Genomic DNA, 25,478 nt, shown 5'->3' on the forward strand with positions numbered 1-25,478 from the left:
GCCTCTCTGCAGGCCCCCGAAGGCACCCGCAGCCATCTTGGATCCGGAGGCCTGCAGGGAAGGAGACCCTCCGAGCAGCGCAGCACCTCTCACTGTTTGGGGGGGGTCTCAGGGAAGCACGCAGGGAGCCCCCTCCCTGCCCGATGCTTCCCTAATCCTCCGGTACACTGCGTTCATGTTTGATCGAAGTGTGCCAGGGGTTAATGTGCCAGGGCGGTTCGTGACCGCCCCTGACACATAGTGACGGGTGTCAGCTGTGATAATCAGCTGACACCCGGCTGCGATCAGCGGCGTTCCCCCCGGGGGTGCCGCTGATCGCACTGAACTACTATCCCGTCCCCGGTCATAGAGACCCGGGTACCATGGATGGGATAGTACCTCTGATGTCAGAAAGGGGTTAACATAAGACTGATTTGTTAATATGTAGAGATTCAGCCGGCTCGTGACATGGAAGGTTACTACAATCTAGATGTAAAATAGTGACGATTACTTTGGATCTGCAAACTATCTGATTATAACTTGCAATGTGGGGGTTTCAGTGTAAAAGCTATGTTATGGTATTATCGCTAGCAAACATTCATACCATTCGTTTCTTGCAATCTGCTTCATCTTTGTGGTCTACACAGTGTTCAGCAATGGCGGAGAGTTCTTGAACCAGTTTCCAGTGTTGTTCAAGTGTACATTTCTGGAAGTTCTGAGCGGTCTTAACAAGCAGTCTACAAAATAATAGCATGAGGTTAATGACTCTCAATATGGCAGCACAATAAATGCATCGGCTTTGAATACTTTTGTATTCTTATGATTGTTGCTACTATTGCAAATATATTTGCAGTATGAAACCCAGAAGGGTGTACATTTATATGAAAATTAAAGAGCTTATATTATTGTTATCCAGTAATAAGAACAAATGGTAGCAAAATGAGCTGGAATACTTAGTCAACCACATATTAACACAAAATGTACTGGTGACCACCATCAAGATTCCAGCACATCATGGGACAGTGTAGGACACACTGTATATATGTATAATACAAACACCAATGAAAAGCAGTGTAACAAGTCCGGAACTTCTCCGAAACGCACGTTGGGGCACGGCTGTGTACACTGAGCTGCATTTCCCATTAGATATGTGATTCTATTAATTCAATGTCTAGGCAGCATTTTTACTCTTGATGGTTTAGCCAGGGATTGTTCCCTTTATTTGGATGGCATTTCCATGTATCACTTTGCCTACACAGTATCTGTTTCACATTACCAATGGGATACTATATCCATATGTTTACCATTCATTATTTATTTGTGGCTCATTATACACTGCCTCTTTTGTAGTGTCACTTTTTAGCTCTATTGTGCCTCATCTGTTTATAATAAAGATTTCTATTTTATCTTTTATATCGGACTTGTTACACTGCTTTTCATTGGTGTTTGTATTATTGTTATCCAGGCTTCTGGGACAGAAATACCATGTTTGCTCTATGGCATACTAAAAAGAAACTTAATAGCATTTCCTGGTTTTTAGTAGATTGCAAATGAGTTAATTATAATTGCTGGAGGATTGTGAATTGTGATTCACCAGATGAATGACAAAACAATGAATTTGTTATGGAGGCAAGGGAAAGGTAGTCTATGACAAGCCCCTTAGTAGAGACTTATTAAATGTTGAGCTGTATAAAGGCCATATAATTTAATGTCTAATTTTGCTGCCCACATTTACCCTGCTTGAATGATTATTTTAGGTTCCCATAATACAGTGGATAAATTATGCAAAGCTAAAAAGATAGAAAACTATGTAAAAACAGATAAAAATACTTACATGTGTTTAAAGTTGTCTTGGCCGAGAGTAACATACACGCCACCAATGTTCCTGGGATGATGATCTAGAAAAAAAAAGGAAAAACAGGGAAGAATATAAATACAAATTTCATGCAAATTATAATTCTGATTAGTGGAAAAGAAGAAATTCGGCACATCCAAACGGAGATAACTTAAAATAACTTTGTCTTTATTAGAAGTCCATAAAATCATGAACCAGTACTGGCGACATGTTAAGAACTGACGCGTTTCTGGCAACAGTGACATTACTGTGAAGATAAATTTGCAATCAACCCTTCAGATAATAACAAAATTTAATGCATAGTATTGACTGCAAAATATGTAAAATTGTACATATGGTCTTTTCAGGATGCAATGTAACAGTGCAGCTCATACCATTTTCTGCGTGCTGAACAAAGTAAAGATGAGTGAAGTTTTGCTTGTCTGCATAGATAATAATCACATATTGGTTAGTACTTACTACAATCCTCTCTTACCTGTATCCCTCTTTTGCAAATGTCTTGACTCAGTTGCTATCGTGCAGAGGAGAACACAAATCAGAGTGACCCACTTCATGGCTGCAGATCCTTGGGGAGGACCTCGAATATGTGAAAATCTTGTGAATATATTTGGTGTCTGGCTCCATTTACAAATGATTAACCAGACTGGTTCTATAAATTATTAATATTTATCTTGTGATTGAAATAGGGGGAAGACAAAAACACACTATTTGTAAATTAGGTTGATACTGGCACCCATCTCTTTAAAAGTCCTTGTATGTCAGGTAGATGTCCACAAATGAACTGCATCAGTCTTAGGTTATTACTCAATGAAACTACAAACCAAAGGTTAAGTAAAGTGATCCTTGATTATGACAGCTCCTCGGTTTCTGTTCATAGTCTACTCAAAATGTGTACAAAAGTTAAATAACAAAAAAGACATAATACTTCTCTGTTGTTCCTATACATTTTACTCATATATACAGTGGTTTGGGAAAGTAATCACCCCTTTGACAATTTTTTGTTTTTCTACCTAACAACCTTAATTTTCACTGGTTATTTTGAGGGTTTGCATCAGTTCATGTAAAGAATGTGCCTACAATTGTGAACATTTGGGTTTTTTATTGTGAAGCAAATAAATAGGACAAAATACCTGAATTCAGTGTGCATAACTATTCACCCCCTAAAGTCAATACTTTGTAGCGATTCCTATAAAGTCAATTACGTCTCTATGAGCTTCACCCATCTGGCTACTGATATATTTCCCCATTCATCAAGGTAAAATTGCTCCTTCAAGTTAGATGTTTTCCTCTGGTGAACAGCATTAATCAAGTGTGATGACAGATTCTCAATTGAATTAAGGTGTGGGCTTTGACTGGGTCACTCCAAAACATTTATACTTTTCCCCTTAAACCACTTGAGTGTTGCTTTAGCAGTATGCTTTGCGTCATTGTCTTCTTGGAAGGTGAATTTTAATCTCATTCTGAAATCACTGAGAGATTGAAACAGGTTTTGCACAAGAATATCTCTGCATTCCACATCATCCATTTTCCCTGCTCCTACTTTCGAAAAACATCCCCAAAGCATGTTGCTGCCATCACCATGTTTCTCTGTGGGCATAGTGTTCTTGAGGTGATGACCTATGTTGATTTGGTGCCAGACATAGCATTTACCTTGGTGGCCAAAAAGTTTTGGTCTTAGGACCTTCCTCTATACAATTGACGAGTCTCTCACGTCTTTTGGCAAACTCAAAATGAGCCTTACAATTTTTGTGTGTAAGTAAAGTCTTTTCTTCTGCCAACTCTTCCATAAAGTCCACCTCTATGGAGTGTACGGCTTTCTGTGATCATATGGACAGATACTCCAGTCTCTGCTTTTAAACTCTACAGCTCCTTCAAGGTTACTTTTGGTCTCTGTACTGCCTCTCTGATTATTGCCCTCCTTGCCCAGGCTGCGACTGTTGGTGAGCGGCCCTCTCTTGGTAGGTTAGTTGTGGCACCATGTTATTTCCATTTGATGATAATAGATTTGATGGTGCTCAGGAGATCATCAGAGATTGGGGTTTATTTTATAAGCCAACCCTGAGTTGTACTTCTGAACAACTTTGTCCCTGACTTGTTTGGATTTCTCATTGGTCTTCACGGTGTTTGGTTGTGGTGCCTCTTGCTTAATGGTGTTGCAGCCTCTGTGACCTTTCAGAAAAGGTGTGTATATACTGATAGACCAAGAGAAACTTAGATTGCACACAGATGGACTTCATTACACTAAGTATATGACTTATGAAGATAATTGCTTGCACCAGAAATTTTTAGGGCATATGCACATGGCAATTTGTATTTATTTTATCCCATAAATCTATTTTTTGCCAATATTTTTCTTTCTTCACTTCACCAACTTAGACTATTTAGTGATGATTAGAGTTGAGCGAATTTTGGTTTTTTAGGGTCGCGTTTCGTTTCGTGAAACCCGACTTTTCCAAAAGTCGGGTCGAGCAAGATCGTCCGATTATAGGGAAAAGTCGGGGTCGTCCCGAAACACGAAACCCAATGTAAGTCAATGGGGAATAAAAGTCGGCAGTGAGAGGAGGACAGGAAACACACCTACAGTGCCCATTTGAATGCCAAAAGCATCAATTCTTCTTACTTAAGCTTGTCAACCTTAATTAACTTCATAATACAAGTTACGCACTGAAAAATGGGGGTTATTTGGCTAAAGTTGTGGGGGGGGGGAGGGCTGGCTGCAGGTTTTCATGTGCCCTGGGCGAAAGAGCGCCCCTTTAACACATACCACAACTCATCATGCTCCGATACGGCAGATAAATAGCGGTATAGTACAATGAAAAATACCTCACTTTTTACATCTCATGACGAGGCCCATCTATTTCTCCATACAGAATCATTGGTCCCATATAATGTTTGAAACAGTATATGATGAGCTCCACATAATGCTACAGTATATGTTGGTCCCCATGGATGAAGCTCCACTGTCTTATGGGCCCAAATAATGCTCCAAACATAATGGGCCCCATTTCTAATGCTCTAGTGTATAATGGGCCCTGTAAATGCTGCTCCAGTGTCTGATGTCCACCTTTGGAATGTTCCAGTGTATGGTGGGCCCCATCTATCATTCTCCAGAGTATAGTGCTCCCCAAAAATTGCTGTCCCAACATTGAAAACAATCAAATAAGTCTCCTCGCTAGGGAATCCCTGTACTTGTCTGGACAGGTGCTGTAGCTTGCTTAACAGCTCGCCAGCCGTTCTCACGCCCAGTATGGATTGCACGTGATTGCACAAAGGTTAGAAAGGGTACCGTATCCCTGGATAACATGTATGGATAGCGTACACATTCAAAATATATGTCTATACAGCATGAGGCAGGCTCAGACGGTGTTAGGCCCAGTATGGATTGCACGTGATTGCACAAAGGTTAGAAAGGGTACCGTATCCCTGGATAACATGTATGGATAGCGTACACATTCAAAATATATGTCTCAGGAGGCAGGCTCAGATGGTGTTAGGCCCAGTATGGACTGCACGTGATTGCACAAAGGTTAGAAAGGGTACCGTATCCCTGGATAACATGTATGGATAGCGTACACATTCAAAATATATGTCTATACAGCATGAGGCAGGCTCAGATGGTGTTAGGCCCAGTATGGATTGCACGTGATTGCACAAAGGTTAGAAAGGGTACTGTATCCCTGGATAACATGTATGGATAGCGTACGCATTCAAAATATATGTCTCAGGAGGCAGGCTCAGACGGTGTTAGGCCCAGTATGGATTGCACGTGATTGCACAAAGGTTAGAAAGGGTACCGTATCCCTGGATAACATGTATGGATAGCGTACACATTCAAAATATATGTCTATACAGCATGAGGCAGGCTCAGACGGTGTTAGGCCCAGTATGGATTGCACGTGATTGCACAAAGGTTAGAAAGGGTACCGTATCCCTGGATAACATGTATGGATAGCGTACACATTCAAAATATATGACTCAGGAGGCAGGCTCAGACGGTGTTAGGCCCAGTATGGATTGCACGTGATTGCACAAAGGTTAGAAAGGGTACCGTATCCCTGGATAACATGTATGGATAGCGTACACATTCAAAATATATGTCTATACAGCATGAGGCAGGCTCAGACGGTGTTAGGCCCAGTATGGATTGCACGTGATTGCACAAAGGTTAGAAAGGGTACCGTATCCCTGGATAACATGTATGGATAGCGTACACATTCAAAATATATGTCTATACAGCATGAGGCAGGCTCAGACGGTGTTAGGCCCAGTATGGATTGCACGTGATTGCACAAAGGTTAGAAAGGGTACCGTATCCCTGGATAACATGTATGGATAGCGTACACATTCAAAATATATGTCTATACAGCATGAGGCAGGCTCAGACGGTGTTAGGCCCAGTATGGATTGCACGTGATTGCACAAAGGTTAGAAAGGGTACCGTATCGCTGGATAACATGTATGGATAGCGTACACATTCAAAATATATGTCTCAGGAGGCAGGCTCAGACGGTGTTAGGCCCAGTATGGATTGCACGTGATTGCACAAAGGTTAGAAAGGGTACCGTATCCCTGGATAACATGTATGGATAGCGTACACATTCAAAATATATGTCTATACAGCATGAGGCAGGCTCAGACGGTGTTAGGCCCAGTATGGATTGCACGTGATTGCACAAAGGTTAGAAAGGGTACCGTATCCCTGGATAACATGTATGGATAGCGTACACATTCAAAATATATGTCTATACAGCATGAGGCAGGCTCAGACGGTGTTAGGCCCAGTATGCATTGCACGTGATTGCACAAAGGTTAGAAAGGGTACCGTATCGCTGGATAACATGTATGGATAGCGTACACATTCAAAATATATGTCTCAGGAGGCAGGCTCAGACGGTGTTAGGCCCAGTATGGATTGCACGTGATTGCACAAAGGTTAGAAAGGGTACCGTATCCCTGGATAACATGTATGGATAGCGTACACATTCAAAATATATGTCTATACAGCATGAGGCAGGCTCAGACGGTGTTAGGCCCAGTATGGATTGCACGTGATTGCACAAAGGTTAGAAAGGGTACCGTATCCCTGGATAACATGTATGGATAGCGTACACATTCAAAATATATGTCTATACAGCATGAGGCAGGCTCAGACGGTGTTAGGCCCAGTATGGATTGCACGTGATTGCACAAAGGTTAGAAAGGGTACCGTATCCCTGGATAACATGTATGGATAGCGTACACATTCAAAATATATGTCTATACAGCATGAGGCAGGCTCAGACGGTGTTAGGCCCAGTATGGATTGCACGTGATTGCACAAAGGTTAGAAAGGGTACCGTATCGCTGGATAACATGTATGGATAGCGTACACATTCAAAATATATGTCTCAGGAGGCAGGCTCAGACGGTGTTAGGCCCAGTATGGATTGCACGTGATTGCACAAAGGTTAGAAAGGGTACCGTATCCCTGGATAACATGTATGGATAGCGTACACATTCAAAATATATGTCTATACAGCATGAGGCAGGCTCAGACGGTGTTAGGCCCAGTATGGATTGCACGTGATTGCACAAAGGTTAGAAAGGGTACCGTATCCCTGGATAACATGTATGTATAGCGTACACATTCAAAATATATGTTTCAGGAGGCAGGCTCAGACGGTGTTAGGCCCAGTATGGATTGCACGTGATTGCACAAAGGTTAGAAAGGGTACCGTATCCCTGGATAACATGTATGGATAGCGTACACATTCAAAATATATGTCTCAGGAGGCAGGCTCAGACGGTGTTAGGCCCAGTATGGATTTGACGGCCCAGATAACACAGCGGAGGAGCAGGGAGAGGTAAAGATTGCCAATGCTGGGGCCCTGCCCAAGCAAGGGGGGCCCACTCGTGGGCGTCGGTACTGGCACTGGGCCCCTCATAGTACAGCGGTGTGTCTGACGGCGGGTGTGCACCACCACCGTCAGAGACACTTGATTGCACTATGAGGGACCCTGTGCCAGTGCCCGCGCCCAAGAGTCGGCCTACCCACCTGTCCAGGGCAACGGCACTCGCACGGTGTCGTGCGCTAGGTGTTGACCCCGGCCATGGGGGGGGAGGCAGCACAGTTAGGGAGTTTTAGAAAGTGGCATATGTTGATGTTGGACATTCAGCTGATGCAAAAGGCGAAATAAGTGAAGTACCAGGAAGAGGTGGACCAAAGCAAGCCATTTTTCTGTCACCCTATGTGTCATCAGGGGAAGGTGGGACAAAATCCTTGGAAACCCATGCGTGGTTCATTTTAATGAAGGTTAGATCATCCACATTTTGGGTTGACAGACGGGTCCTTTTTTCTGTCAGGATTGATCCAGCTGCACTGAAGACTCTTTCCGATAGCACACTTGCAGCTGGGCAAGCGAGCTCCTGTAAGGCATATTGGGCCAATTCAGGCCAGGTGTCCAGTTTAGCGGCCCAATAGTCAAAGGGGAATGACCTGTGTGGGAGAACATCGATATGGGAGGAAAAGTAGTTTGTAACCATAGTTGACAACTGCTGTCTCCTGTCACTTTCCATCGATGCAGTATTACCAGTTGTGTGAGCGGTATTTGAAAAATCAGTCCACAACATTGTCATGAAACCCCTGTCTCCAACGCCACTTCTGCTGTGTGCACCACGAACACCTCTGCCAAGCTGCCCCCGGCCCGTACGGCTCGTGTGAGAACCATCACCGCTGCTGTGTGCTGGGAATGCCTCTAGCAACCGATTTACCAGAGTTGCTTGTTTATTAGCCAATATTAGGTCAAGGTTCTCCTGTGGCATGATGTTTTGTAATTTGCCTTTATAGCGTGGATCCAGGATGCTGGCCAACCAGTAGTCGTCATCGTTCATCATTTTGGCAATGCGGGGGTCCCTTTTTAGGATCCGCAAGGCATAATCTGACATGTGGGCCAATGTTCCCGGTGTCAATGATGCACTGCGAGTGCTGGGTGGAGGAGCACTTTCTGGCAAATCCACATCCCTCCAGTCACGCACAAACCCTGTACCAGACCTTGCCACGCCAACATTTTCACTTGCCCCACGAGATGCATCCTCCTCCCCTAAGTAATGATCCCCATCATCATCCTCCTCCTCCTCTTCTTCCTCCACCTCGTCCAGGAGAGGTCCCTGAGCAGACAATGGCTGAATGTCATCAAGGATTCCCTCCTCCTCTTCCTCCTCATCAACATTGGCTGCAGACGCCTGCTCCTTAAGGTGCGTCAAAGTTTGCATGAGCAGACGCATAAGTGGGATGCTCATGCTTAGGATGGCGTCGTCTGCGCTTACCAGCCGTGTGCATTCCTCAAAACACTGAAGGACTTTACAAAGGTCTTTCAGCTTCGACCACTGCACGCCTGTCAACTCCATGTCTGCTCTCAAAGTGCCTGGCCGTGTATCCTCCCACAAATGCATTATGGCCTGCCTCTGCTCGCACAGCCGCTCCACCATGTGCAGGGTGGAGTTCCACCTTGTTGCAATGTCGATAATGAGGCGGTGGTTGGGAAGGTGGAGCAATCGCTGCAGCTTCTGCATACGAACGGAGTGTACAGGCGACCGGCGGATGTGCGCGCACAGTCTTCACACCTTCTGGAGCAGGGCTGTTAACTCCGGATAATTTTTGAGGAAGCACTGCACCACCAGGTTCAAGGTGTGAGCCAAGCAAGGTATGTGGCTGAGTTTTGAAAGGGCTATGGCTGCCACAAAATTACGGCCGTTATCACTAACTACCTTGCCTGCCTCAAGATGTACACTGCCCAGCCATGACTCAGTTTGTCGCTTCAAGTACTCGGCCAGCACCTCGGCGGTGTGTCTGTCGCCCAAACACATCATCTGCAACACAGCCTGCTGACGCTTTCCACTAGCTGCTCGATAGGGGGACACATCGTGTGCAACAGTGGCAGCTGCAGATGGAGTGCTCGTACGACTGCGCTCTGTGGACGAGCTTTCGCTTCTGGAGGAGGAGGAGGAGGAGGAGGGTCGAACGCCTACAGCCAACTGTTTCCTATACCGTGGGCTAGGCAGCACTGTCCCACCACCGCTGTCCCCTGTGGACCCTGCATCCACCACATTAACCCTGTGCGCAGTGATGGACACGTAACGGCCCTGGCCATGCCGACTGGACCATGCATCAGTTGTGAGGTGCACCTTTCCGCTCACTGACTGCTTGAGTGCATGGACAATGCGGTCTTTCACATGATGGTGGAGGGCTGGGATGGTTTTGCGAGAGAAGAAGTGGCGACTGGGTAGGTCATAGCGTGGTACTGCATAGGCCATGAGTTCGCGGAAAGCTGTGCTTTCCACCAACCGAAAGGGCATCATCTCAAACGAGATTAGTTTGGCAATGTGGGCGTTCAAACCCAGTGTACGCGGATGAGAGACTGAGTACTTTCTTGACCTACTCATAGTGTCTGGGAGGGTGAGCTGGACTTGAGAGCTGCATATGGTGGAAGTAGCGGTGGACAGGGCGGACTGAGAGAGGGTTGATGATGGTGGTGGAGTTGGTGTTCTTTCTGATGGCCTAGAATCAGTCTTTCGTTGATATAACAGTGGGATTCCCTGACTGCTGTGGCCTTGCAACGACACCTCAACATTTGCTGCTGTGCTAACCGGTGGGCTTACAGTGGGGGAAACAATGTAGCGTTGCTGACTACCTTCGTTGTGATCAGTTGCACATGTGGCACTTGAGGTTTGGTGTTGTGTCCACGCTTGCAAGTGCATGCTGGTTAAATGTCTAAGCATGCAACTGGTATTCAAATTTTTCAGATTTTTCCCTCGGCTAAAGGTCTTTGCGCACTTCTTACAGATAACCTTGGCCTGATCATGAGGATTTTGTTCAAAAAAGTGCCACACTGCACTCTTCCTACTTTGGCAGACATTTTGCAGCCTAGCACGCTGTGATCTTTTGACCCTCTGGACAAGCTGTCCAGCAACTCTTTTGATGTTTGGAACCTGTCTTTGGAGTGCTCCGGGCCTGCCAGATAACAGCTGTTGCGATGTCGATGTCTGCTGTGGATGCTCCTCATCTGAGCTATTGGAAGCAGCACCCTCTTCCCCCAATGGATGCCAATCTGGGTCAACAACTGGGTCATCCATCACCTCCTCTTCTATGTCATGTGCACCTTCCTCTGTGTCACCGTGTATGGTGGTATAGTGTGCGGGAAGGGGCACCTGAGTCTCATCAGGGTCAGAATCTGGCTCTGTACACTGCGAGGACAATGTAGTGCTCTGAGTGAATGTACCAGCAGAATCATCCATCAGCGGCTGTGCATCAGTGCACTCCATGTCAGATTCATCTTGGCCTTGGTAATTCACCATTTCACTTGATAATCCAGGCATGGTATGTGAAAACAGCTCCATGGAGTAATCAGTAGTATGGCCTGCGTCATCCTTCAATCTTGGTTGGGGTGAAGGACACAAGGAAAGGTGTGGTTCATGAACATGAGCCTCCAATGACGACTCAGTGCTTTTACTTTTTACAACTGAAGAAGAGGAGGCGATAGAGCTGGAGGCTGAGTCAGCAATGTAAGACAAAACTTTTTCCTGATGCTCTGGCTTTAAAAGCGGTTTGCCAACTCCTAGAAAACTAAGCGTTCGAGGCCTTATGTAGCCAGACGATGACGCAGGGTCAGCACCTCCTGCATTCGGTCCTATTTTGCTCTTGCCACTACCATCAGATCCACCACCAACACCATCATTACCAGCTGCCAACCCCCGCCCAATTCCACGGCCTCTTCCACCAGCCTTCCTCATTTTTGGTAGAAATGTAGACAAAATCCAACAAACTATATAGTAATGTAAAACAAGGTACAAGGTGTCTATAGGACAGGGGAGATTAAGAATTTCTGCACACACTTGTGGACAGTGGACACTTTTGGATTGTGTGAGGCCCACTGATATCTGAGCGCTATGTGACAGGCTCGATGGCACAGCTGTGACCAAAGTGACGAGAGGATAAGGGAGATTTTGAATCTCTGCGCACACTTTTGGACACTGGACACTTGTGGATTGTGTGAGGCCCACTGATATCTGAGCGCTATGTGACAGGCTCGATGGCACAGCTGCCTGTGACAAAAGTGACGAGAGGATAATGGAGATTTTGAATCTCTGCGCACACTTTTGGACACTGGACACTTGTGGATTGTGTGAGGCCCACTGATATCTGAGCGCTATGTGACAGGCTCGATGGCACAGCTGCCTGTGACAAAAGTGACGAGAGGATAATGGAGATTTTGAATCTCTGCGCACACTTTTGGACACTGGACACTTGTGGATTGTGTGAGGCCCACTGATATCTGGGCGCTATGTGACAGGCTCGATGGCACAGCTGCCTGTGACAAAAGTGACGAGAGGATAATGGAGATTTTGAATCTCTGCGTACACTTTTGGACACTGGACACTTGTGGATTGTGTGAGGTCCACTGATATCTGAGCTCTATGTGACAGGCTCGATGGCACAGCTGCCTGTGACAAAAGTGACGAGAGGATAATGGAGATTTTGAATCTCTGCGCACACTTTTGGACACTGGACACTTGTGGATTGTGTGAGGCCCACTGATATCTGAGCGCTATGTGACAGGCTCGATGGCACAGCTGTGACAAAAGTGACTAGAGGATAAGGGAGATTGGATTGCTTTTAAAAAAGCAGTTTGCGGAGCAGTGGGTAAACAGCAATGCCAGCGTGTCAGGAAGCCTTAAAAGGCAGCCCAACAACCAACACCACTGATACACCACTATATAGCCTCCCCTTGCACTGCACACACAGTGACTTGTGTGTTGTGCAGGCCAAATCGCTAGCAGCAGAAGCAGTTTTTTTGTCTTCTTCCCTGCCTAACGCTCTCCCTACAGAATCAGCAGCAACCTCTCCCTATACTAAGATCGGCAGAAGTAAGATGGCGGTCGGCGTGCACGCCCTTTTATACCCCCTGTGACGCCCACCAAAGCAAGCCAATCACTTGCATGCCCTTCTGAAAGATGGTGGTGACCCGTGCCTAGGTCATCACGTTGCCCACAGTGTCCGTGGATCCTGATTGGCTGAAAAAGAGCGCAAAACAAACTTTTGAAACGCGACTTTGGCGCGTAAGTTGCCGACCTCGTGGCCGACCTCTTCCTAGGGTCGGGTTTCGTTTCATGAAACCCGACTTTGCCAAAAGTCGGCGACTTTTGGATTTTTTCGACCCGTTTCGCTCAACTCTAGTGATGATGCATCACGCACAAATCGGATTTTATTAAAATTTAAGCACATATTGTAATGTAAAAAAGCTAAAGTCCAGGGTAGGCCATTTTTATGGATACACCTAAATAAAATAGGCATGCTTGGTGATAACAACTTCCTATTTGTGGCACATTAGTATATGGGAGGGGGAAAGCTTTTCAAGATGGGTGGTGACCATGGTGGCTATGTTGAAGTTGGCCATTTTGAATCCAACTTTATTTCTTTCAATGGGAAGAGGGTCATGTGACACATCAAACTTATTGAGAATTTCACAAGAAAAACAATGGCGTGCTTGATTTTAACGTAATTTTATTATTTCACGAGTTATTTACAAGTTTATGACCATTTATAAAATGTGTTCAAAGTGCTGCCCATTCTGCTGGATTGTCAATGCAACCCTCTTCTCCCACTCTTGACACACTGATAGCAACACCGCAGGAGATTTAAACCATTTTTTATCATTTCTTCATCTTATTTATTGCTAGACTTTATTTGCTCAATGGCATATACCTTCGCTGATGCGGTATTTCCCTGGTGGTAATCAATAGAGTGTTTTGAAGCTTGTGAAATCCTTTTATTTGTACTACTGTAATTATTACTGTCATAGACATGTTCTCTGAACCGCATCATTTGCCGCTTGGTGCAGCCTACATACTTTACAACGCATTTAGGGCATTGAATTATATAGACTACATAATTTGATTGCCAGTTCATAAAGGTTTGGATTTGATGTATTGTATCATTGGATGAATTGGAAACGGTTCTGCATTTTTTAATGTCTGCACATGTTGCAAGCTTTCATTACGCATTTAGAAAAAAACTTTACAGTAGTCAATAGCCAATCTTTTTTTACTTTACATTTTTTTTAAAATGATTTGTGATAGTAAATTACTGCCTAAAGAGGTTGCTTTCTATATACCAACCTATACACTTTTTTTTAATAGTCTCAGCTGGTTTTTTATCTGTCTTAAGCATGGGAAGATTTTTTAGGAACCAATTTTAATTTTAAAACTTGATTACTATATTCTGATATTAAAGTAATGGGCATGTTTGAAGTTACTGTTTTAAATCTAGGTTTCCCCTCTGTGATTGCCTCTGCTCTATCAAATCATCCACTTCTTATACCTTCTTTGTTTCCATCTGTGATCTATTTCATGAATTTATTAATGACAAAGTTCAGCTGAACTGTAATTTCATTTTGCCCTGATGTATTCTTCCACAGGAATATTTGGATCTTATGAGCTGGGTAATGACTAGTTAGTTGCATGAAGAATGGTTTTCCCTGCATTTTTGTGTGTGTGAGTCTGTGGTGATACATTGATTTGGGATGCCTGTTACTTTAAAATCCAAAAACTCTACTGTGTTTTTTGTGGAAATGATAAATTAACTGTAAATTAAAGGAATTACAATTTATGTAATTAATAAATGATAGTACGGCAGATTGATCAGATGCCCACACTATGACACATCATCAATGAATCTGCCATACAATAAATGTCATTTTCCTCTTTACGACCTTGAACGTATCCATACATCCAGGTGGCTAGGCACTTACTGATCTTGGATGTATGGATACGTCATGGCGGTCGCTTATGGGTGTCAGCTGTTTCTGACAACTGACACCCGGCACTCAGAGCAAAGAGCAGTGCCCTCACCATTCCTGTCATTTTAACCCCCTAAATGCTGCAACCTATATCAATAGCAGCATTTAGAAAGGCAGGCAGAGGGAGGGAGCCTCCTCTGCTGTCTGATCGGCGACCTCGCAACATCATCATGGGGGGCCAAATTGTTGCCATGGCGACCCGATGATGTCATGACAATATCTGGGTCACCAGGCACTAGCAAATAGAAGGATCAGTGCATAGCGCATGATCTAACTAACTTGTGTCTGAAAGGATGACAGGTTTTAACCCCTTTCTGCCATTAGACATACTATCCCGTCCATGTGCACTGGGACTTAATCCCCAATGATGGGATAGTACGTCTAATGCGATCAGCGGCGCCCACGTGGTGAGCGCCGCTGATCGCGGCCGGGTGTCAGCTGATTATCACAGCTGACACCCGGCACAATGTGTCAGGGGCGGTCACGGACCACCCCCGACACGGTAACCCCTTGTACACTGCGATTAAACACGATCGCGGTGTACCGAGGGTTAAAGGGAAGCATCGGCAGGGAAGGGGCTCCCTCCGTGCTTCCCTGAGCCCCCCAAGGCAGCGCAATGTGCAGCGCTACTGCGGGGGACTCCTTCCCTACAGGCCCCCGGATCCAAGATGGCGACGGGGGCCTTCGGGGGCCTGTAGGGAGCTGACTTCCTCACTGCCTGCAAAGCGCAGGCATGAGGAAGTCTGCAGAACTGCCTGTGACAGATTGCTGATCTGTCACAGTGATCTGTGATGTGACAGATCAGCAATCTGTCACAGGACAGTGATGTCCCACCTGGGACTATGCAATAAAGTTTAAAAAAAAAAAAAGTGTAAAAATAATTTTAAAAAAATCGCTAAATAAATTAGTAAAAAAAAAAAAAAAATTCCCCAATAAATTCATTTTTTGAAAATAAAAAAAACAATAAAAGTACACATATTTGGTATTGCCGCGTCCGTAGCGACCCGCCCTATAAAACTGTCCCATTAGTTAACCCCTTTAGCGAACCCCTTAAAAAATAAAAATAAAAAACGAAGCAAAAAATAATGATTTATTATCATGCCACCGAACAAAAAGTGCAATAACGCGCGATCAAAAAGACGCATATAAATATCCATGATACCGCTGAAAACGTCATCTTGTCCCCCAAAAAACGAGCCGCCATAAAGCATCATCTGCAAAGAAATAAAAAAGTTATAGCTCGCAGAATAAAGTTATAAAAAAAACAATAAAAGTATCGCCTCCTCTGGAACAGCCCGCACCATAAAACTGTCCCGCTAGTTAACTGCTTCAGAGGACACCTTAAATAAAAACAAAAAAAAACGAGGCAAAACACAATGCTTTATCATACTTCTAAACAAAAAGTGGAATAAAACACAATCCAAAAGACGAATATAAATTAAAATTGTTTAGCTGAAAACATCATCTTGTCCCGCAAAAATAAAAAATGTTACACAGCTCAATCAGCGGAAAAATAAAAAAAGTTATAGCTTGCAGAATATAGCAATGCTAAAATAATTTTTCTATAAAATAGATTTTAAGCATAAAGGTGCCAAAACATAACAAAGATATGAATTTGGTATTGCTGTAATCGTGCTGACCCGAAGAATAAAGCCGACTTCTCAATTTTAACACATGTGGAATGGCAGAAAAAAACCAATTCCTAAATTGCTGGTTTTTGCTCATTATGCCTATGAAAAATCGGAATAGAAAGCAATTCAAAAATGTCATGTTCCCAAAAATGGTACCAATAAAAAGGTCAACTCATCCGGCAACAAACAAGCCCTCACATGACTCTGTCAGCAGAAATATGGAAAAATTATAGCTCTCAAAATATGCAAAAAAAACAGTCTTTTAGTGTGTTACAGCAGCCAAACTAAAAGTGTATAAATCTGACATTGCTGAAATTGCACTGACCCGAAAAATAAAGTCATTTTATCACTTATACAGCATGAAGACCGACACAAAATAAATAAAACCAATTCTTCACCTGCTATTGTTTTTTTCATTCTGCTTCCCAAAGATGATAGTAAGACTTTGATCACATCTACCCTGTATTCTTCTCTGAGTGCTTACACCGGGATTTCTGTGTAAATCTCTGAAATACATGATTCAGATGGAACCCCTGGTGGAAAATGTCCAATAAGGATGCAGATGGAGGCACTGTGGACACCGTCTGGTTGCCTATGATCTGATGCTGTCTGTCTTTTTAGGCTTGCATAAAATCTGCCACAGTTTTGTGCACTTTTGAAAAGAAGGACAACCCTGAACAGAGGCCAGACAGAGTTCAGAGTAATTCTGCTGCCTCGTTATAGTTAATGGATCCCTCGGGGGTTTCATCTGAATCACGTCACTCAGAAATTTAGATGAAAGCCCAAAGTAAGTGTTCAGCATAGAGCGCAGGATAAATGTGATCCCAAATGTTGTGTAAAATATTCCTAACAAAAGCTTCAAATCAATTCACAAAAAAAGCAAGTGCCTACTCAGTTCCATCATCTGTTATCGGAAATATAGGGGACTTCCACGTTACTGGTGTGGCGCCCCACAGGAGTATGGCCGCCACAATGGCATTGCCTTCCTCCAGGGAGGGTAATGTCATGCTTGGAAGCAAGGAAAGGTCTCTCTAGCAGTTAACCATGTCATGCAACAGAGTTCCCACTCCAGGCCAGCAGAGGGAGCTCTGAACCAGGATTGGGGGAGGAGCACGATCTGAGGGCCAGGAAGGGAAATAGTCAGTTAGTGTGAGGAGGACAATGAGTGTAGACGCGTGGAGAGAAGCTGGAGGTTGAACTGAGGATAGAGATCTCCCTCCCAGTGAGAGTGCGTGATCTGGAGCCTGGTCTCCACGGTTGTATGGATACTGAAGGTCCTGCAACAGAAACCAGAGGAGTAGGAAGCTGTAAATGCTCTATTCCCACCTAAGACTTGGAGGCACAACAGCGACCGGTGAGCCAAGAGAGACAGAGGGCTACAGCTGTCTGCCATATGAGGTAGTTCTAAGAGAAGATAAGAAGGAGAAACTTCAGTGTAACACAGTACTGGATGTACCTCAAGCCAGCACTAGGAAGGAGACTACACAACCCATCTAATAGAGAGATACCTGAGTTGCTTCCAGGCTAGCCTGCTCCTGTGCCATCTGTAATCAGGACCCTGGACTGTGTTTGCCAAGTAAAGGTAAAGAAACTGCATCCTGTTGTGTCCTTGCCTCCTTTCTGCAACATCCTCCGCACCGCTACATCTCTGTGCCAAACACTGCGCCTCAAACACTGCGCCTTCTTCCTAACCCTTTATCTACACTGCCCTGGGACTACAGCCCTGCCTGTGGAGGGCTACAACATCATAGCTGCACTACACCATCAGTCCTAGAGGATCTGCACGCAGCGTCGGCTTAACACCTCCCTTGCCGAACACAACAGGTGACGTCACAAATCATTCATTCATAAACTTTATTCCCAACTCAATCCCTTTTATATGGGCACCCAGGGCCACGGACCGGGTCACCGCTGCTGTGACAATCCCCTCTGAGAGACCGGTACCGAGTACTGGGAGGGCGACCCACTGGTAGTACAAAGGCTCAGGAAAATCAAAATGGCTCCTCGCCTCCCAAAAGAAATTCAGCAAATTATGTGCTCCCAAATCCAAATGCCCCTCCCTTCTGAGCCCCAGTGTACCTAAACCACATTTAGCATCTACTTGTTTGGCATTTCCGTAGCGATGACAGCCCTCCTAATTGAAGGGTGTGTGTCTCCAAAAACCTTAGCTGGGCATAATATACTGGTCACAACACCAAACTGGTCACTGCAACATACTGATAACTACAATGTACGGGAAGTACAATGTATGGAAACTACAATGGCAGTTTACAATTTTCATTCAGCCACATCCACTGCCTTTTGTTTCTGGAAAACACCCATGGAGTTAAAATCGTCACTACACCTGTTGATAAATTCCCTCTGCCAATGTGACTTGGCACTCTCAAACCACTCCAGCAAAATTTAAACTCTAATATGGCACTTCTTCCCTTCTGACCTTTGCACCATCCCTCAAAAGTTGTTTTCAATCACATATGGGGTATAGGTATACTCAAGAGAAAATGCAATCTTGGGGGTCTATTTTGTTTTTTTATCCTCTTGAAAATAAAAAAAATTCAGGGTAAAATAACATTTTTGTCGGAATTTTTTTTTTCTTTTTTACAGCTCTAACTTCTATGAATCACCCGAGGATTCAAGAAGGTGCTCATCATACATCTAGATACATTCCTTGAGGGGTCTAGTTTAAAAAATGGAGTCACTTGTAAGGGGTTACACCGTTTTTAAATGCAGCATGACACCCGCAGATCATTCCATCAAAGTCTGCGTTGCAAATAGAGATGAGCGACTTTGCCTTTTTTCGGTTCGAGTCGGGTTTCTTGAAACCCGACTTTCTCAAAAGTCGGGTCGAACGAAATCGGCCGACTATAGGGAAAAGTCGGGGTCCGACTGAAACACGAAACCCAATGCAAGTCAATGGGGAAGAAAAGTCGGCAGTGAGTTGAAGACAGGAAACATACCTACAGTGCCCATTTTAATGCCAAAATCATCAATTCTTATTACTTAAGCTTGTCAACCTTAATTTACTTTATAATAATAGGCATTGAAAACTGGGTGTTATTTGGCTAAAGTTGTGGGGGGGGTTGGGCTGGCTCCAGATTTTCGTGGCCCCAGGGTCAAAGAGTGTCAATGGGCTCCTTTAACACATACCATAATTCATGATCCTCTGATACGGCAGAGAAATAGCGGTATAGTACAATGAAAAATACTTCACTTCTTACATCTCATGACTGATATCCATTTTAAATTCTCCAATAGCTCCAAAAACGGACAGTATATTACTCCATACAGTATTATGGCCACCGCATAGTGCGCTATACAGAGTAATGAGGCCCATATATTTCTCCATACAGAATCATTGGTCCCATATAATGTTTGAAACAGTATATGATGAGCTCCACATAATGCTACAGTATATGTTGGTCTCCATGGATGAAGCTCCACTGTGTTATGGGCCCAAATAATGCTCCATATATAATGGGCCCAATTTCTAATGCTTCAGTGCATAATGAGCCCTGTAAATGCTGCTCCAGTGTCTGATGTCCACCTTTGGAATGCTCCAGTGTATGGTGGGCCTCATATATCATTCTCCAGAGTATAGTGCTCCCCAAAAATAGCTGTCCCAACATTGAAAACAATTAAATAAGTCTCCTCGCTAGGGAATCCCTGTACTAGTCTGAACTCCTCGTCGTCCCCATCTTCCATCTCACTGCACTTGGACTGTTTAGGCAGAGGGCGTACAGACGTGATGTCATCGCGCTCTCTGACCAGAATGTCACTGTCAGGAAACGCGGAAGACGTCACGGCGGTGGAGCAGGGAGAGGTAAGTATTTCAACTTTGCAAGTGCTGTGATCCTGAGCAAGCAGGGGGGTCCACTCGTTGGCGACGGCACTGGCAAAGGGCTCCTCATAGTACGCCTGTGTGTCTGATGGCGGGTGTGCACCCCCACCATCAGAGACACTTGATTCTACTATGAGGGACTTTGTGCCAGTGCCGTTGCCAAAGAGTGTGCCCACCCACCTGTCCAGGGCAAAGGCACTCGAACGGGTGCGTGCGCCAGGTGGTGACCCCGGCCCTGTGGGGGGAGGCAGCCCAGTTAGGGAGGTGGAAAAATTGGCATATGTTGATGTTGGACATTCAGCAGCTGCAAATGGCATGATTGGAGAAGTCCGTGGAAGAGGAGGGCAAAAGCAAGCCATTTTTCTGGCAACCTACGTGTCAGCAGGGGAGGGTGGGACAAAATCCTTTGAAACCCATGCATGGTTCATTTTAATGAAGGTTAGATCATCAACATTTTGGGTCAACAGACGGGTCCTTTATTCTGTCAGGATTGATCCAGCAGCACTGAAGACTCGTTCAGATAACACACTAGCAGCAGAGCAAGTGAGCTCCTGTAAGGCATATTGTGTCAATTCAGGCCAGGTGTCAAGTTTACTGGCCCAATAGTCAAAGGGGAATGACCGGTGAGGGAGAACATCGATATGGGAGGAGAAGTAGTTTGTTACCATAGTTGACAACTACTGTCTCCTGTCACTTTTGATCGATGCAGTATTACCAATTGTGTGAGCGGTACTTGAAAAATCAGTCTACAACATGGTCATGAAACCCCTGTGTCCAACGCCACTTCGGCTGTGTGCACCACAAACACCTCTTCCATGATGCCCCCTACAACTCGTTGGAAAAACATCACCGCCGCTGTGTGCTGGGAATGCCTCAAGCAAACGGTTTACCAGAGTTGCTTGCTTGTTAGCCAATATTAGCTCTAGGTTCTCCTGTGGCATGATGTTTTGGAATTTGCCTTTATAGCGTGGATCCAGGATGCTGGTCAACCAGTAGTCGTCATCGTTCATCATTTTGGCAATGCGGGGGTCCCTTTTTAGTATCTGCAAGGCATAATCAGACATGTGGGCCAATGTTCCAGGTGTCAATGATGCACTGCGGGTGCTGGGTGGAGGAGCACTTTCTTACAAATCCACATCCCTCCAGTCACACACAAACCCTGTACCAGACCTTGCCATGCCAACATTTTTTCTTGCCCCCTGAGAAGCATCCTCCTCCCCAAGATAATCATCCCCATCATCCTCCTCCTCCTCTTCCTCTTCTTCCTCCACCTCGTCCACGAGACTTCCCTGAGCAGACAATGGCTGACTGTCATCAAGGCTTCCCTCCTCCTCTTCCTCCTCGGCTGCAGACGCCTGCTCCTTAATGTGCGTCAAAGTTTGCATGAGCAGATGCATAAGTGGGATGCTCATGCTTATGATGGCGTCGTCTGCGCTTACCAGCAGTGTGCATTCCTCAAAACACTGAAGGACTTTACAGAGGTCTTTCAGCTTTGACCACTGCACACCAGACAACTCAATGTCTGCCTGCAAACTGCCTGCCCATGTATCCTCCCACAAATGAATTACAGCCTGCCTCTGTTCGCACAGCCTCTGAACCGTGTGCAGGGTGGAGTTCCACCTTGTTGCAACGTCCATAATTAGGCGGTGTGTTATGAATGAGTCACCGAGGAGGAAAAACAAAACAAGCTAAGCCACAGAAAACCAGAGTGGTTGGTAACTAAGCGGATTGCAGACCCCTGATCCTATCCACATAACTAGCAGTAGCCGTGGAGCGTTCCTACGATGATCTGAGACGCCACGTCACAGCCGGAGAACTAAATAAGCCTAAAGCAAGGTAAGGGGAAATCTAAACAGCCCCAGAGAAGACCCCAAAGCAATAGACAGCCTCCAAACATGTATTGATGGTGAGACAAGATGAAAACACAAACACAGATAGAAAAATAGGCTGAGCAAACGATGGGGCCCAAACTAACTAGAAAGGACAGGAATGGAAAGATGCTGTCTGCAATCTGCACAAAACCCTGCCAAAAATTGTCCAACACTTTCTGATAAAAAAAACCCCTTCAATTCCCTATATCAGCACTCTGGTATATTCTGAAGACCGAGCAAAAAAAAAGACCAAGCTGAACAGGGACAAAAATCAAACTGGCATAAACAGACAAAAGAATGGAAATTCAGCACAGCCTCAGCAGGGGCTGGCTGACCACAAAAACTGAGTAAACCAGACCAAATCTCATGTGAAAAAATAGCAGAGCACACTTAGCTTGAGAATGCAGGAACAGAACTGGAAACTAGAACCTCAGAGAAGGAGAAAATCACCAGCACAAAATTAGGGAGTCGGCTGTCTTAAATCCAGTCAGAGACTCCTGATGTCCACTCACAGTCCTCCTCCTCAGGTGTCAGGTCTCTGCCATTTAGATCAGCTTCATTACCTACTGTCACCACTCACCACCAGAGGGAGCCCGGATGGAGAACTCTCAACTCCTCTGTCAACACAGCCAGCTCCAGCACCCTCACCAGAAGCCAGAGGTAAACCAGAAAATTAGTTCACAACAGCGGTGCTTGGAACGGTTTAGCAATCGCTGCAGCTTCTGCATATGACTGGAGTGCACGGGCGACCGGCGGATGTGCGAGCACAGTCTTCGCACCTTATGGAGCAGGGGTGTTAACTCTGGATAATTATTGAGGAAGCACTGCACCACCAGGTTCAATGTGTGAGCCAGTCAAGGTATGTGTCTGAGTTTTGAAAGGGCTATGGCTGCCACAAAATTCCGGCCGTTATCACTAACTACCTTGACTGCCTCAAGATGTAGACTGCCCAGCCATGACCTAGTTTGTCGCTGCAAGTAGTTGGCTTGTACCTCCGCGATGTGTCTGTTGTCGCCCAAACACATCATCTTCAACACAGCCTGCTGATGCTTACCACTAGCTGTTCGATAGTGGGCCACCTCGTGTGCAATACTGGCAGCTGCGGATGGAGTGCTGGTGCGACTGTGCTATGTGGACGAGCTTTTGCTACTGAAGGAGGAGGGTCGAAACCTACAGCCCACTGTTTCCTATAACATGGGCTAGGTAGCACTGTCCCACTGCCGCTGTCCCCTGTGTACCCTGCATCCACCACATTAACCCAGTGCGCAGTGATGGACATGTAACGGCCCTGGTCATGCCTACTGGACCATGCATCTGTTATGAGGTGCACCTTTCCACTCACTGATTGCTTGAGTGCATGCACAATGCGGTCTTTCACATGCACGTGGGGGGCTGGGATGGCTTTTCGCAAAAAGAAGTGCCGACTGGGTAGGTCATAGCATGGTACTGTGTAGTCCATGAGCTTGCGGAAAGCTTTGCTTTCAACCAACCGGTAGGGCATCATCTCTAATGAGATTAGTTTGGCAAGGTGGGCGTTCAAAGCCAGTGTACTCGGATGAGAGGATGAGTACTTTCTTGTCCTACTCAGAGTCTCTGGTAGGGTGAGCTGGACTGGAGAGCTGCATATGGTGGAACTAGCGGTGGACATGGCGGACTGAGAGAGGGTTGGTGATGGTGATGGTGTTGGTGATGTTGCTGATGGCCTAGATTCATTCTTTTGTAGCAATAACATTGTGATTCCATGACTGCTTTGCCCTTGCGACGATACCTCGACATTTGCTGCTGTTGGTGTGCTAACCGGTGGGCTTACAGTGGGGCAAGCGATGTAGCGTTGTTGACTACCTTCATTCGGAGCAGGTGCACGTGGTACGTGAGGTTTGGTAGTCCGTCCACGCTTGCAAGTGCATGGTGGTTAAATGTCTAAGCATGCAACTAGTATTCAAATTTCTCAGATTTTTCCCTCGGCTAAAGGTCTTTGCACACTTTGTAGAGATAATTTTTGTCTGATCATTAGGATTTTGTTCAAAAAAGTGCCACACTGCACTCTTCCTACTATGTAAGACATTTTGAGACCTTGCACACTGTGCTAATTTGACCGTCTGGCCAAGCTGTCCTGCAACTCTTTTGTTTTTTTGTAACACGTTTTTGGACTGCTAGGGTCCTGCCAGATAACAGCTGTTGCGATGTCGTTGTCTGCTGCGGATCCTCCTCCTCCTCTTCTGAGCTATTGGCAGCGGCACCCTCTTCCCCCAATGGATACCAATCTGGGTCAACAACTGGGTCATCCATCACCTCCTCTTCAGTTTCATGTGCACCTTCCTCTGTGTCACCGTGCAAGGTGGTATAGTATGGGGGAAGGGGCACCTGAGTTTCATCAGGGTCTGATTCTGCCTCAGTACACTGCAAGGACAATGTAGCGCTCTGAGTGAATGTACCAGCAGAAAAATCTAGCAGTGGCTGTGCATCAGTGCACTCCATGTTAGATTCATCTTGGACTGGGGAATTCACGATTTGACTTGCTAACCCAGGCACGGTATGTGAAAAGAGCTCCATGGAGTAATCGGTAGTGTGGCTTGCCACATCCTTGACTTTTGGTAGGGGTGAAGGACACAAGGAAAGGTGTTGTTCCTGACCAGGAGCCTCCACTGACGACTCAGTGCTTTTATTTTTTGAAACTTCAGAAGAGGAGGCGAGAGAGCTGGAGGCTGTGTCAGCAATGTAAGCCAAAACTTGTTCCTGAAGCTATGGCTGTAAAAGTGGTTTACCTACTCCCAGAAAAGAGAGCCTTCAAGGCCTTGTGGAGCCAGACGATGACGCAGGCTCAACACCTCCTGCCTTAGGTGCTATTGTGCTTTTGCCACTACCAACAGATGCAACACCACCACCACCACCATCGGGACCAGCTGGCAACCCTCGCCCACTTCCATGGCGTCTTCCACCATACTTGCTCATTTTTTGAAAATGTACCCAAAATACCACCAGCTATATGGTACTTTAAAACAAGGTAGAAGGTGTATCTACTATTGGTGAAAATTTGAATCTCACTATAGATTTGAGGACGCTGAACTATTGTCTCTGGCCCTGGAGAGATTACACCTCAATGTAACAGACTGAAATTGGATGGTGTATGACAGGGTGTAGGGTATCTATAGGATTGGTGAGAATTTGAATCTCACTATAGATTTGAGGACGCTGAACTATTGTCTCTGGCCCAGTAGAGATTACACCTCAATGTAACAGACTGAAATTGGATGGTGTATGACAAGGTGTAGGGTGTCTATAGGATTGGTGAGAATTTGAATCTCACTATAGATTCGAGGATGCTGAACTATTGTCTCTGGCCCAGTAGAGATTACACCTCAATGTAACAGACTGAAATTGGATGGTGTATGACAAGATGTAGGGTGTCAATAGGATTGGTGAGAATTTGAATCTCACTATAGATTTGAGGACGCTGAACTATTGTCTCTG

The 25,478-nt window shown here is 45.3% G+C and overlaps 2 protein-coding genes across 2 annotated transcripts in view; one reads left to right on the forward strand and one right to left on the reverse strand.

The window, feature by feature from the left end:
- LOC141101307 (albumin-like) overlaps window positions 1-2,456 on the reverse strand; it is a 36,111-nt gene extending 33,655 nt beyond the window's left edge. The window contains exons 1-3 of the mRNA XM_073590323.1: window positions 2,310-2,456; window positions 1,814-1,877; window positions 584-716 (exon numbers count right to left, since the gene is read on the reverse strand). Coding sequence (XP_073446424.1) covers window positions 584-716; window positions 1,814-1,877; window positions 2,310-2,388 — 276 coding nt within the window. The 5' untranslated portion in view covers window positions 2,389-2,456. The remainder of the gene's footprint in view (window positions 1-583; window positions 717-1,813; window positions 1,878-2,309) is intronic.
- The window catches only part of RASSF6 (Ras association domain family member 6), a 275,225-nt gene that overhangs the window by 198,040 nt on the left and 51,707 nt on the right, over window positions 1-25,478 (forward strand). The window lies entirely within an intron of this gene.

This window comes from Dendrobates tinctorius, unplaced genomic scaffold, assembly GCF_039654945.1.
Source record: "Dendrobates tinctorius isolate UK_male_01 unplaced genomic scaffold, ASM3965494v1 ptg000011l, whole genome shotgun sequence".
Lineage (NCBI taxonomy): Eukaryota > Metazoa > Chordata > Amphibia > Anura > Dendrobatidae > Dendrobates > Dendrobates tinctorius.